Genomic DNA, 13958 nt, shown 5'->3' with positions numbered 1-13958 from the left:
AAGTGTATAAGGCGGAAAATTTAATACAAGACAAAAATGTTCAAGCCAATTAGGTTTATAATCATATCTCCCTTGTACAATTAAAGTTTTAAGTACTTAAAAATGACTTTGAAAGCGTAAATGCATATGATAGATGTTGTCGATTATTGCATGTGACCGAGGAATAGATTAGAAGTACAATTCCTAATTTTCTAGTCAGACACATTTTTGATAAACCTAAATTGAAAATTAAAAGAACAAAAGGAATTTATGACAGTTCTGAATTTAGTCTTGCTAATTTAATACCTTTGTTAATTTTTCTGAACAATCACGTAAAACATTACAAAGTCATCGCAAAATTGAAAACAACGGTAGATTATAGTATTGCGGAAATCGGGCCCTGACTTGTAATCTATGAACAAATTGTGACCCGCAACATTCGGTAAACAATTAATTGCATTATTTTACGGTAAATAACAAACAATCTATCAATGTGAAACCATTATAATATGTTGAAATGGGCATTCAATATGATGGGTGAGGTTCGGTTTATGTAAAAACTTACTGTAATCGTCCACACGTAACTTGCACCTGACCGTAATTTGGGAGATGTCAATTCTCGGCATAATATATAATAGCGATGTATTCGCATTATAATATGATTAAATATATTGCTCTTATATTGTAAGCAAATGTTACAGATCACAATTTGACAACAAATTACAATATTGAGTAAGATTATAATACCTAGTAACTATAATATATACTTGGTTATAGTGTTGACTACTGTAGACATGCATTGTTCAGTTATTGGAAAAAATACTTGGGAGATAGGGACGACTTAGTTTTTTTATACTCAAGTGATCTGTCATAAGTGTAATTAATTTAATGTTAATAAAGTTTAGAGAAAACCTAATATTGCTTTTTTTTAAGTTTCCCTGTTAATTGTACAAAAAAAATTGTACGAAATTATCTACTAGATATTACTCACATAAAAAAGGAACACAAAATTTATGGAATTACTTTTACTACTTACAGTATATTATACAAATAACTATACAATATATTAAAACATTATTTAACATAAATCCATGATGGTGTCTTGCTATCATTGATTTGTATTTTCACTGATTTCATTTTATCCCTAACTATATCGCATGATGTTAGCAGCTCCTTATCTTTAGCTTTCAAAGCATTTTCCCTCACAGTATGCCTAAACTCTACTAGGGTATCAATAAGTGAATTTGATATATTATGTTCTGTAGATTCTTTCATTTGAAGACCGAACTTTGTTAACATATCAAGTATATAATCTGCAATCAATATCATTGGTACAGGATAAAAGTTTGCTGTATCTATTTTCATTATGGTATTTGCATTACTCATCAAACTTAGCATTGAATTGATACAAGTTGGTGTATCAAAATCACTTTTTAATGCCTCTAAATTTTTCTCTTCAGTTAGCTGCAAACTGTTCAAAAGTTTATAATTATATGACGCACTGCCCTCATGACTATTATTCACATAAACACTTACATCTTTCAGGAAAAACTTAAATTTATTTACAACTTCTTGGGCCATTTTCATCATTTGATCACTATATTCCATAGGATGCCTATAATTAGATAACAGACATGCCATTCTGAATGTATCTGCACTGTATGTTTCTAATAAGTTTGGTATTGATATGGTATTTTGGAGAGATTTAGACATTTTTGTATCTTTTAAGTTCAAATGTCCAATGTGGATCCAATAGTTGGCCCATTGTCTTGTGCTATGGAATGCACAGGATTGAGCTTCTTCATTTTCATGGTGAGGAAATTTCAAGTCAATACCACCAGCATGAAAGTCTAATTGGGAGCCAAAAATTTTACTGACCATAGCTGAGCACTCAATATGCCATCCAGGTCTCCCATCCCCCCATTGTGTTTGCCAGCTGGGTTCCCCTGGTTTATATGCTTTCCATAATGCAAAATCCATATTATTCTTTTTAAATTCATCACTTGGTTCCCCATGATCCTGTGTTGATTGTAACTTACCATATAAATGAAACTTTGTTGTATCAAAATAAACTGAACCATCTTTAGCCATGTATGCCATGTTTGAATCTATTAAATTTTTTATAAAGTTTTCTATTGTATTCATATGATCTGAAACTCTGGTAACAATCATGGGTTTTTCAATGTTTAAATTTGCCATGTCTATCCAGAATTCGTGTTCGAACTGCTTTGAGACAGCTTTGTATGCAGTTTTTGTTTCTTTCGCCTTTTTTATTATCTTATCATCAATATCTGTCATTCCCATTGCGGTTACGAGCTTTATGTTAAAAAAACTTTTCAGTATTCTTTGGATAATATCTAATTTAACATAACAACATGCATGGCCTATGTGGGCAGAGTCATAAACAGTGGGACCACACGAATACCATGTGGCCATTGTAGGATCGTTTAAGATTACTGGAACTCTTTCTTCGGCCACACAATTGTAAACGTATACTCCAGTTGGATTACCATTGGGCATTAACCATTTGGTTTCCTTGTATGGTTTCAAATTACAAACATGTGATAAATTCCTTTTTAAAACGGGAAATATTTTCTTCATGTTTAATAAAAATATATTAATCAATTGATAAGAAATTGTGAACAAAAACAAGTCATTATATGGATGACAATTGATAACTGACAGCTGACAGTATGAAAAAATTAAAATGTATCAGCTGACAATGACATAAGCATCAATAGTATAAATGAATGAAAACAAAACAAAGAATACAGAAGGACTTATGTATCTACCTAGTATTTTCTTAGTGAAAATCAAACATTTTATTATTACATTAAATTTAAATCATTTAATACATCACAGAATTTTGGATTCGATTTGTATTGTAGATTAGTTAAGCGACGTTATTTTCCACAGTCTACTTTTGAAATAAGAAGGTAAAGAGTTTTTCATGTGAAGTAGTCGATTTAACTCCTTTGAATGGATTCATAAGATTGACTTGGCAGCCTGAAACATAAAACTGCTGTGAAATTCTAATTTTGCATCAATTTTCAATATGGAGATTCTACTGATTTTACTTTTTTTATTTAATAATATCAAAAAGATAGATTATACACGTATATACTGGATCAAAACAGTGTTAAGCGAATTTGTTAATGTCAAGAACAAATTTTGAAATTGACACATTGTGGAGCGCTGACATTGACATAAAAATATTTCAATATAAAAATTATATCTTCGGTCAGCTTGTAATTTGTGAAATAGTCAAAATACTACAAATTCATAATACACAAGCAAAAAGATGGTTACTTTCGGTCCAGATGAAGTGGGGTTAGTTGATCAGTCATCTTGTGCAGGTGTTCGTGCAGATCTTAAATCTTGTCTTTTGAATAGTGATTGTTGTAAGAAGGTAAGTTTGTGATGATTACCAAAAAATTACCCATTTATTTCTTTACCCAAGATTTATCAAAACGAAGGGCGTGTATTTAATTTTAAATATTATTTTTAGGAAAGAAAAACACCCAGAGAATGTTTAAAACTAGGCACAGTACCAGATGAATGCTTGCAATTGCGTCAGAGTTTCTTTGAGTGTAAACGCTCATTGGTAAGGATATTTGTGATTCTACCATTTGATTCTCATTATAAATTAAGAGAAGATTCTTTACCTACTTATAGCATTATTGCTAATTTCACAAGCATAAGATGTGAAATTTTTGAATATGTTACTCATTGTATAGATAAAAATGAGTACACATAGCACTTTTCATGTATAAAGCTGAAGACTTTGTTTATTTCTTTGCTAGAACTCGCCAATTTTATGAACTGCAGGTTTAATTTGGATGAAAACTTGTACAGAGATAATATGAGACTAAGGAAAGAATAAATAAAAGGTTTTGAGGAAATTACCACTGAATCGGAAATGTGGGGATTTAATAAATTAAATAATATTTTACCTTTTTCTTTACAGCTTGATAACAGAAGAAGATTCAGGGGAGTTAAGGGCTATTAGTATATTATAATTGAAGAAATTTAGGTAAAAATTGTTTTTAATTACATAATTGTTAGCTACTCAATGTGTTTAATTTGTTCTTCATTTTTTCTTTAAACCTTTTATTCATGATCTTTATTATAATATAAACATTTACTAAAAATAAAGTTCACAGTAGTCACTGAAAATTTGACATGCAGGAACACACACAAATCACACTATCATACATCACACTAACCACCACCTCCCATGAACATTCGCAAAGGTAGGGCCTCTGCGAATGCGCTGCCCGCTTTTTTGGGGTAAGGGGAAAGGAATGGATTAACAACTGGAAAGAAGGAATGGACTGGGACGGGTGAGGAAAAGGAAACGGGCCTCCGGCTCCCCCACTCACTGTACGAAACACAGTGGCATGCCACTATTTCACACCGGTTTTCTGTGGGGATGTGCTATTTCCGCGGTGCAAGCTGGCCCAAGCGTGCTCGACTCCCACAATAATATATACAGTGTATGAGCTGATTAGGATACTTTTCATCCCAATTAAATGCTCCCTTGGGACAACATAATCTTGTAAATGTCCTAATACCATGTGGGCAAATTTTGGCATCTATTGAGAAATAGAAAAAAATTAAGAATAAGTAATACACCTGTGTACTTGACGCAAGGAAATGAGGAGATCAACGATTTCGCATAATCCATGCTTCACTAAAGATGTTGAATTTCTTGTTTATTATGTCTTTTTACTTAAAATGTTTAGTGAAAGGTAATAAGATAACTTGATCTAATTTTGTGAAACTGTTGTTTGTGTTTGTGAAAATAAAGAATTAATGGAGTAATTAGTCACTTGCATACATTTTGTGGTTGGTTAGGTCACAGAATGAAAGTACAAATATTAGGTTGTGTTTTATAAACTAAATTTATCTTATGTGAGATTTTCCCACGTAAAAAAATGTTTTAAAAAACTACACAAAGTAAAGAAAATGTATACATATTTAATTTTAATTGGATGTCATTAATACTTTTAAATATACCAGTTTTAAAGATACCACAATTTTGTTATAGATTCCAAATAGTTCAGGGATTGGAATTAAAAGGGTCTTTAAATGAAGAAAGTAAACATATTTGGGTATACCAAAGATATTATTATGTGGTAGTCGAGCACGCTTCGACACGAATTGGGCCAGCTCGCCCCGGGGAAGTACCACACCCCCACAGAAGACCGGCGTGAAATAGCATTTTGCTGTGTTTCGTTCGGTGAGTGGGGGAGCCGGAGGCCCATATCCTTTTCCTTCCCCTTCCCAGTCCTTTCCTTTATTCCTCTCGCCAATCCTTTCTTAATCCCTTTCCAATTTAAAGTCGGCAATCCATTTGTAGAGGCGTAAGGTCTGCAATCGACTTTACGCCTCTACAAATGGTCATGGGCGGTGGTAGCGTTTACCATCAGGCGTCCCACCAGCTCCATTTCCGGCCGTGACATAAAAAAAAAAAAAAATATATATATATACTTTATTCATGTATTAATTAACTATTTCTTAAAGCGTTGCCTTTCATTATATAATGAACTAGTAGAATGTAAAATAATAAAACTCATAACAGTAATTTCATCATTTTATTATAAAAATAACTGAAATACTTAATTTATAAAAGTCGGCTTGAAAACTAGCTTTTGAAGCTATTTAAATTAGGAGGTAAGTACTTGCAATTCTAAATTTAACATATCGCTCTATTGTTGCAAGAAAATAGTGATTTTGTAGTGTAGAGAAAATTTGGGAAATTTAGTAAAAGGTTGCTTGATTTTAATTTGTGCGTTCTAATATTGCTTGTAGTTATTTGAATAAATACACACTGGATGAAAACTTTTTAAATAATTAATTAAATTGCTCCTCTTCTATTCCTTAAAAATTTCTCATTTACAAAGCATTTAGATAATAAAAATTAAATACACACTATTTAAATATTTTGAAGGTGTCTCGCCTTTTCTGCTTTATCAGTTGTTCAAAATATTAAACGTAGTCATCAAATAAATAAAATCTAATCAATTCTAAAAGATTATGCCTATTTTACACAAATCTTCTATCTTAATCAAGCTTGTATCTAGCTATATAAATTTTTGCTTATAAGTGATAGAGAAATAGTAAGCTTACGAAAATTTATATCCTGTTTCTTTATGTAAAAAGTGTGTACATAATATTATGTAAGAATAAATAGAATATGATGATTCTATTCCATAATATGTATGTTTTAAAATGCTTTAAAAAATAACAAAGTTAAGAATCGTTTAAAACTTATCGGATCAACGAGTCTTGAAATTATGATAAAAGACGTTTTGACTATAAATTTCAAGTTTGGTGTAAGCAATAGAATTATTTTAGTTTAATTAATTGTACCGCCTTGGTGATGTAAGCAAGATTAATTAAATCTACCAATGTAAGTACCTAATCCAAATCTAACAAGCCTTATCACTACTTCTATTTTAAATTGACTAGGTTAGCACCATAGCAAAATGTATTCCGTAGATTTGAATAATAACAGTCGGTGCGATATATTGCTAATATTCTGCCAATCCTTTAAGGATATTTCATAGATAATATAAACAAGATCAAATTTTTTGTTTTTAACAGATACGGAAAATGTTCCTTGTGCATTTCAAAGTTTAAAGTTACAGTACCCTTAGCACTAATTAGGTACGTAGGTACCTACCCAATAGAATTATTGCAGTAAGCATATTCTCATTTTTCTTAACACTTATAAATATCAAACCTTCCAATTATCTCGGGTAATAAATCTAGAAATCTTCTGTAAATACATTTAATACTGATATTTTCATTTTTAAATTTTCATTCACGTTAATGATAATAGGAATGTACCAATATTTCGATATGTTTTCATTATTAGATATGTTCGATACCATACTTCTTTACTTTACGAAATTTATAGGTTATGCAGTCATAAGAAACATGGAAGAAACAATAAATAACATAAGTAGGTATGACTGAAGAAAAATGAGAAGATGCTCTGCAAATCTTTGTTTTTAATTAAATAGACGTAAGTTCTAGAAAAAGTAGGTAACAAAGTACTATTATGAATGAACCATAGATACATAGCATGCAAACTATTGTTATAGTAAAATCAATTATGAAAATACGTACATAATTAAATATTTTTCACCCTTGCACATTGGTCTATACCAAGTAAATCTATTCATATAATTATTGCTATTAAAATGTCTATTCAATAAACAACCTTCATATTCTAAGTGCGAATAAATTTGAAATTTTCTTAGACTAAAATTGCTCTCTGAGTATCAGATTTAATTTTTAAAGCGTCAGCGCCAAACTACTAGAATAGCCCCTTTGAAACGCATAAGCAAGAGGACAGTAATTGAAATATACGAAATTTTATTAATTTCGTATTACACCTACGTATATTTTGTAAGCATTTTGATTTTAGTTTGATAAAGGTTTGGCGTAGACAATACTAGACTAGATATTCACCAAATTGGCACAGACCAACACATGGATTCATATACGTACCTACTTAACTTTATGCCATTAACACAATTTTACGAGTAACGCAGTATTTTGGTCCTTTTTACATCTAGTTATTGTTGGCAGTTTACTAGGAGATATCTTTATTTTACATTAAACACCTTTCGGTATTTAAAATGTTTATAATTATTGCTTATATCACACACAAATATGCTTAAAAGTTAAAACATCAATTATTTTGTAATCAAATCACGTTCAATCAAAGAAACATGCGATAGTTTTGATGTATATATTAGTTTGTCATTTATTATATCAGTATTATCTTGAGCACATTTACCTAACATTTAGGTAGATTTAATTTCAGATCAGACAAATAACATAACATATAACTTTTATTTTACACGTAATTTACAGACTAAACAATGAACACAACCGAATAATACATCAGTTTCCAAAAGATATCTCTTAGCTATATTAAAACACATGTGAGGCCGTTAAGGCCCATCTCCCGCTACTAAAAAGTCTGTATTGGTCTATAAAGGCCGGTGTACCCGCACAACCTGGCTCGTAAAGCCGTTATTAACATGGCGGCCCCTGACAAATCGTCAAGTAAATTGGCGCATTCGCAAACCAGTAAGTACATTTTATCGCCGTGTGCTGCTACTGATTTATGCAGGGCTATCTTCCTCATGCCGACGGAGTGTGGCAGATGTCGGTATAGCATACGAGCGCCGGTCCAATATAACCAGTTTCTTTCGAAGCGCTCGCCGTCATCTCCTTCGAATACCTGGAAATGGAAAATGGACGACGATTAAAAATTTCGTATAGATAACAGTAACTAAAGTGGCAACAAAAAAGTCTTTATGCGTGCAATCTAATAATAATAGATATTTATTAAAGCAAGTAAGTTTTTAAATATAGGTATTTAATAAGTATTAAATACATGTACATCGAAATCACGACTCAATAGTAGATGTAAAAACATTTATTATTGTTTATGTCGTCATTATTATATAATATAAGATTCGATATAAACTGCAAAGGTATAAAATCTACATATAACGTATACGTTTATGGTAGCAAAATTCAAGTTAAAATCGTCTCATTTAAGTTCTTTAATTGTAAACATATAATATGTGTCGATACTGACCTTATACACACTGATAATAAACCCAGTAGTCGGTGTATGAGACTTCTTAGGTCCTCCAGCGAGATCATTAAACGGAGGCCTACAAATCATAGCAACTTCACTATATAAATCCAACGTATGCGCTGCAGAATACCGTATTGCCTTAGGATCGAACTTCGTTAACGAAGCACTCCTCATATTGTTATAAAATAATAATGGATCAGTTTGTGTCGTATTTATCACATAGTAAGATATGAATGGAAATTCAGCATTCTTCTCCATATTGGCTAAAAGCATGCCACCTACGGCAGTATTGGCTTGGGCTACGTCATTTAACAATTCTCCAGCGGCTGCTTTCTGTTTCACCAAAGGTTTGGCAAGTGGAGATTCTAGAATAGGCTCTATAGGTTCTAGAGGACTCATTAGGTGAGCTAAAATGCATAACTTTGGGTCCGCCACTTCGAGGACGCTCAGGGAACTTGGAGCAGTTTTCGTTGCCATTCCCTTCTCTGGTGTTGGAGGAGGCACCGGCAACTGAAAACAATTCAATGGACGTAATTAAATTTAAAGCTGTTATGGATCCCTCTTCGTATATTTCTTTGTGTTATGTCTTTATATATTTAATTTTATCAAAGCATTTGAAATAGAAGTTCATAGATTGTGTTTTGAAGGGATTATGTCACCTGAATCTATCGATTTCTAGAGCATTAATCTCTTTATTGATATCCGATATATTAGAAAATGAAAATAATTTTTAAATTTAACTCGTGATATGAACATAACACGGGTAAAAAAATTTATACGAAATTGCAACAGAATTCTATCGCTTACCGGCACACCATCAGGTAGGAACCGATCTAGGGCATGTGCCGGTATCACGAAGCAATCTCTCTCGAGGGTTGCCAAGGAAACCGGCTCCGTTCTCCTGCGCTCTGTAGTGGTCGGCCGCTCCCAGCGCAGCAGGGACACTGAAGGCTCCCTGGTGACCAGCGGCTGCGGTGGCTCCAGCTCCGGCCCCGTTCCACCACCGAGTACTGGACCACATCGTTCTGTAATACGTTAAAATAATTGTTATCACCAGACTATATTTTTCATACTGCAAGAACAGGTCTCATATGAGGAATATAGATTACGGGAAAATGTGGGATTGCCAATCGTTACAATTTTTCCTTGTTAGGTGTGCAGTTTCCAGACGATAGCAAAGGTAAAATCAAATACAATTAAACGTAAAATGTAGTGAATTTGGTTGACTTATTCGAATTAATGAGCAATTACAATACTAGGTCATTGTTCACAAACAATACAACCTTTTCGAATTAATGCGAGACTGAAATGTTGGTGTAAAAAAAGTGTACCCTCACTTTACAGTACATGCTACTATTTTAAGTGAGCCTGCTCACTTACTTAAATTTCTAATCGATGGTAAATAAGTTATAGGTTAAAAAAAATACACTTTCTTTACAAATAAGACCTAGTATTTAGTTTTGCTCAGACATTCCTAAATAAAGCACATTTTAGTTGAATGCGACACGATAAATATAAATTTAGGTGCGACTCATTAAAACACGCCTCAAATAGCCTAGATTCCTTTAGGCTTCGTTTACATAATTTTCATTTAATAAAGCCTATTAAGGGAACAATATGGGAAAATATTCCTCATTTCAGAGCACTGTGTTAGCACTTTGCAGGAATTCATCATTTTAAACGTAAGTCATTAGAAATATATTACAAAATTGAAGTAAAATTGTTGTTGGCAAACAAAACAAAGTTAGATACAAATACGATAATAACACGTCAGTCTGCCACGATTAAACCATGCGTAAACATCCATCCGGGTACCGCCAATGTGATCAAGTATTTATAGACAGTTTGAACCAGTCAGGTTATTAATGTTTTCCATTAAGGTCGAAGTCTTCAAAACCAAAGATGTTTTAGTTACTTGTAAGAGCGATAGAAAACGTAACTCAAATATATCTGGTATCGAGTAATAGAATAGAAAGTTTACCATTAATCAAACAAAGAGTTCAAAAGAATGTTACCTAGGAAGTGTTTGAAAATAAACAAGAACAAACTTACGGAACCCACACTGATCACACGTACTCACTAATTTGGAACTACGATCCTTACTTCCAGAGTTACCTGAGCCATCGTTGTACTGTGTACTGGCCCTTGGTGCTGAGAAAAACAGATGAGTTCTGTAATGATGTTCCTCCATGCATGAGAAGCGGTCACGATCCCTGCGTTTCGCGTTCCTGCCCGCTCCCAAAGCTCCTTTCGCTTTCCCCCCACCCCCTCCCCCCGAAACTGTCTTTTCAGTACTGAAGTTCTTTCGAAACATCAAATTCATCTTGGATGCTTGCCACAACCGTCTCGTTCACACTTATTTACGTTAGGTTTGTTAATTAGTCAAATGTAGCCAAGAATTAATCGACTACATACAGCGGAGTTCCGTTCAGTGTTGCATACGTTTCTGGTTTAGTATAATCGTTATGGTGAGACTTACTGGACGTTTCAAAAATGTTTCGGAAAACTATTTACAAATGCACAATATATTGCAATTTATTATCTTATTATTTCCGTTGCGTACGTAAATTAATATATTCGTTAGATAACAAAATGAACCAAGATATAATAACATCATATGTATATAACAATTGTATGTTTTAGACTAGCATGAACACTTTTGGTTTTAAAATAACCTCAACGGCAACACGCGATAATTATAGAAGAGGAGTGGTATGTCACATAAGGTCACTACAAATTCCATTGAAAATTAAATCTTTAAGTCAATTTTTAATTTTGTTTTAAGTGGTTGAATATATTTAATATATACAACGCTAAGGTGATTGACTGACTGATCTATCAACGCACAGTCCAAACTGCTAAACCGATCGTGTTGAAATTTGACATGCAAATAGCTGCTATGATCCGCTAAAAAAGGATTGTGATAAATTGTATGCCTTAAGCCCTAAGGACATAAAATAGGGAATGAAATTTATTTTTGGGCTACAGCTAGTTTCAGTCACATAAAGCTTTCTTTCTATGAATGATTTCATGAATGAGATACACTTTTGGAAAGTATTAACGCTAGAATCTGTTTGTAGGAGACTAAAGAACACATACACTAAAACATCTAATATATTGCAATAAGGAACTACAAGAAACTTATAGAAAGCTTTGGTCATTTATCACACACTATTCTTGACGGGGAAGCATAGAACGGACGTGGACAAATACTTATGTAGCATTTTCCCTTTCTACTATTTAATTGAGACTCCAATAAAAAGCAATATCAAGACCGAAGTCCATGTTATTTATCGATACTAAGAAAAAAAAACACATTAGTGACATTTCAATTAAATTACAAAACTGACAAAAATTTAAATAAATAAATCGTATTATAATCTTGGATAGACTTTTTATGGCACTTAATGGAGTTATTCCGAAATGCTGAGCAGAAAACATTTAAGATTCAATAAACATAAAAGCTTTACAAGAAGTGGGCACTAAAGTATCCGCAAACCACGTTAATATCGATGTAAGACATAAACTAGAGCGATCTATTTATTTTAATACCTTCAAAGTTATACAAAAAATGAAATCCTCATTTTTCGTTCAGAGCGGGATAATAGAGTCGGATTGACATATATTACCTCAGTATATTAAATAATTTGTATATATCACTTAAAAGGGAAAATCTTAAAAGGAATTTAGACATACTCTATTTGTTAGTTACTTGTTCTATTTATGGAACCCTATTTCAGTTCCTATTTGAATATTGAGTACTTGTAATTATTAGTGTTTCTTCTAGTATCCACATACAAGATAATGTTGATTTGAAATTATTTTCGCACTGGCGTTTGATTTGGACCCGTGAGATACTAACTCGAAAGCTCATAAAATGTTCGATTTACAACGAAACGTCAGGCATTTATTACGAAATAAACAATAGATATATTTGGTAAGAGATCGGAAACATAATCAGTATTCATTTCACATCCTTCCTCATTCCACCTACCACTGCTAGTTATTAAGAAGACAATTGTTGGTGTATTGAAATGCTTATACATTTTTATTAATTAAGTATACTACTTCTTACATTTTATGCGTTATCCGACACTAGCTTTTCGCCCACGTCTTTACAAGCGTAGTCATGAAAAAATTTCCCATTGGGAATACCATTCCCGTGGCTTACCGGGATAAATTCCTATAACACATAAGTATGACTAATTACATCCAAAGTGGTTCAGTGGCTTAGTCGTAAAAAAGATATACAGACGTAGTTAATTTCGCATTTATATTATCAGCAGTCTTAAGCACACAGAAATTACGTACATGTCATACGCTAAGTTCGTAAGGCTAACGCGTTAAAACAAACAAACCTTCAAGTTTACATTATTAGTAGTAGTGACATGCAAAAGAGAATTATAAATTGAAATGTTAACTGATTCTAAACGATGCAGCCTTGGTAAGCTTTCACATAATATATTATTACATGTTTAGATAACAATCAAGCTTTGCTATGCCCAACAGTACCGTGTTGGAAATTACCACACACACAGCCTTATCAGTAGATAAGGCTGTGATTGTAACAGAGTTTTATGGGTAGCAATTATAATTAATTATTACATTTAGAAAACAAAAATATTTAGCACATTTTAGTTATGTCATACTAAAATTACTAATATTACAACTAACTCTATAACTTCGAAATTTAATAGTAACACAGAATACATAATACTATATTAGATAGTAAGTATTTACATGTATGAAAAAAAAATTTAAAAAAATAGTCTCCTTTTGAATATCTCCTCCCCGTTGTTTTTCGTTTTTTAATTGTCGCATATAAATGTCAATAAACAAATTACATTTATTACCAGTCATCACACCACAAGCTGATTTTTTACCAAAAGTTCACTGTGTAGAAGTGGCTTTATGTATTTAATATACGAGTAGCATGTGAAACTGCCATTAGTCAAGTGTGGTTTAGGATACTACGAAAAGTCACATCTATTGTAATGGTAATAATATTTACTGTGTATTCTCAACTTTAGTTACATTTAAGATTGATTTTCATATGATTTTTTAATAGGCTATATGAAATTATTAAAATCAAAAGCAAAAGTAATAAAATATGAACTTGCGGCATTAAATTAAAATATTAGATAATTAAATTAGAAGCTATTGTCGGCGACATCATTTAGGTCTTCGTCACAAAGGCAGTTTGAATTAATGGAGATAAAAGGCCAATTGTCTCTCTAGAGTTCTCAACATTGAAAAGTTGAACCCTGATTGAATTTTAATTATTGTCTATTTTTCTACCATTGTAATTTTTTCCTATTTGGTGTATTATGTCAATTAATTTCAGCTTAAT

At 32.3% G+C, this 13958-nt stretch overlaps 4 protein-coding genes across 7 annotated transcripts in view; 2 read left to right on the top strand and 2 right to left on the bottom strand.

Annotated features, from left to right (window-relative positions):
* Window positions 1-894, top strand: part of LOC119833943 (transmembrane protein 39A) — a 5422-nt gene extending 4528 nt beyond the window's left edge. The window contains exon 9 of the mRNA XM_038358187.1: window positions 1-894. Within this exon, the coding sequence (XP_038214115.1) occupies window positions 1-53 (53 nt within the window). The 3' untranslated portion in view covers window positions 54-894.
* Window positions 895-989: 95 nt separating this feature from the next.
* LOC119834012 (probable cysteine--tRNA ligase, mitochondrial) lies at window positions 990-2642 on the bottom strand. Its single transcript, XM_038358284.1, has one exon. It carries the CDS (start codon window positions 2578-2580, stop codon window positions 1054-1056), a length of 1527 nt encoding a protein of 508 aa, XP_038214212.1. The 5' UTR covers window positions 2581-2642; the 3' UTR covers window positions 990-1053.
* Window positions 2643-3173: 531 nt separating this feature from the next.
* LOC119833856 (cytochrome c oxidase assembly factor 5) lies at window positions 3174-4048 on the top strand. Its single transcript, XM_038358060.1, has 3 exons — window positions 3174-3388; window positions 3488-3583; window positions 3947-4048. The coding sequence occupies exons 1-3, from the start codon at window positions 3281-3283 to the stop codon at window positions 3986-3988; spliced, it is 246 nt and encodes an 81-aa protein (XP_038213988.1). The 5' UTR covers window positions 3174-3280; the 3' UTR covers window positions 3989-4048.
* A 2309-nt stretch (window positions 4049-6357) lies between these two features.
* Window positions 6358-13958, bottom strand: part of LOC119833719 — a 39407-nt gene continuing 31806 nt past the window's right edge. The window contains exons 2-5 of one of the 4 annotated variants that reach the window (XM_038357863.1): window positions 10712-11054; window positions 9416-9633; window positions 8606-9118; window positions 6358-8242 (exon numbers count right to left, since the gene is read on the bottom strand). In XM_038357863.1, the coding sequence (XP_038213791.1) occupies window positions 7970-8242; window positions 8606-9118; window positions 9416-9633; window positions 10712-10931 (1224 nt within the window). In that variant the 5' untranslated portion in view covers window positions 10932-11054 and the 3' untranslated portion in view covers window positions 6358-7969. Of the gene's footprint in view, window positions 8243-8605; window positions 9119-9415; window positions 9634-10711; window positions 11400-13958 lie in introns of those variants that run through there. The other 3 variants (XM_038357865.1, XM_038357864.1, XM_038357868.1) reach the window with 3 other exon arrangements.

The sequence above is a fragment of the Zerene cesonia genome, chromosome 18, assembly GCF_012273895.1.
Source record: "Zerene cesonia ecotype Mississippi chromosome 18, Zerene_cesonia_1.1, whole genome shotgun sequence".
In the NCBI taxonomy this organism is placed as follows: Eukaryota; Metazoa; Arthropoda; class Insecta; order Lepidoptera; family Pieridae; genus Zerene; species Zerene cesonia.
The sequence above is the reverse complement of the archived record's forward strand: the minus strand, read 5'-3'. Positions and strand labels throughout refer to the sequence as shown.

Bases quoted from the DNA above. Each gene is read 5' to 3' on its own strand.
- LOC119833856 (XM_038358060.1), top strand. From the start codon at position 3,281: ATGGTTACTTTCGGTCCAGATGAAGTGGGGTTAGTTGATCAGTCATCT. The intron at 3,389-3,487 runs GTAAGTTTGTGA...TATTATTTTTAG, and splicing joins ATAGTGATTGTTGTAAGAAG to GAAAGAAAAACACCCAGAGA. The intron at 3,584-3,946 runs GTAAGGATATTT...TTTTCTTTACAG, and splicing joins TTGAGTGTAAACGCTCATTG to CTTGATAACAGAAGAAGATT.
- LOC119834012 (XM_038358284.1), bottom strand. From the start codon at position 2,580: ATGAAGAAAATATTTCCCGTTTTAAAAAGGAATTTATCACATGTTTGT.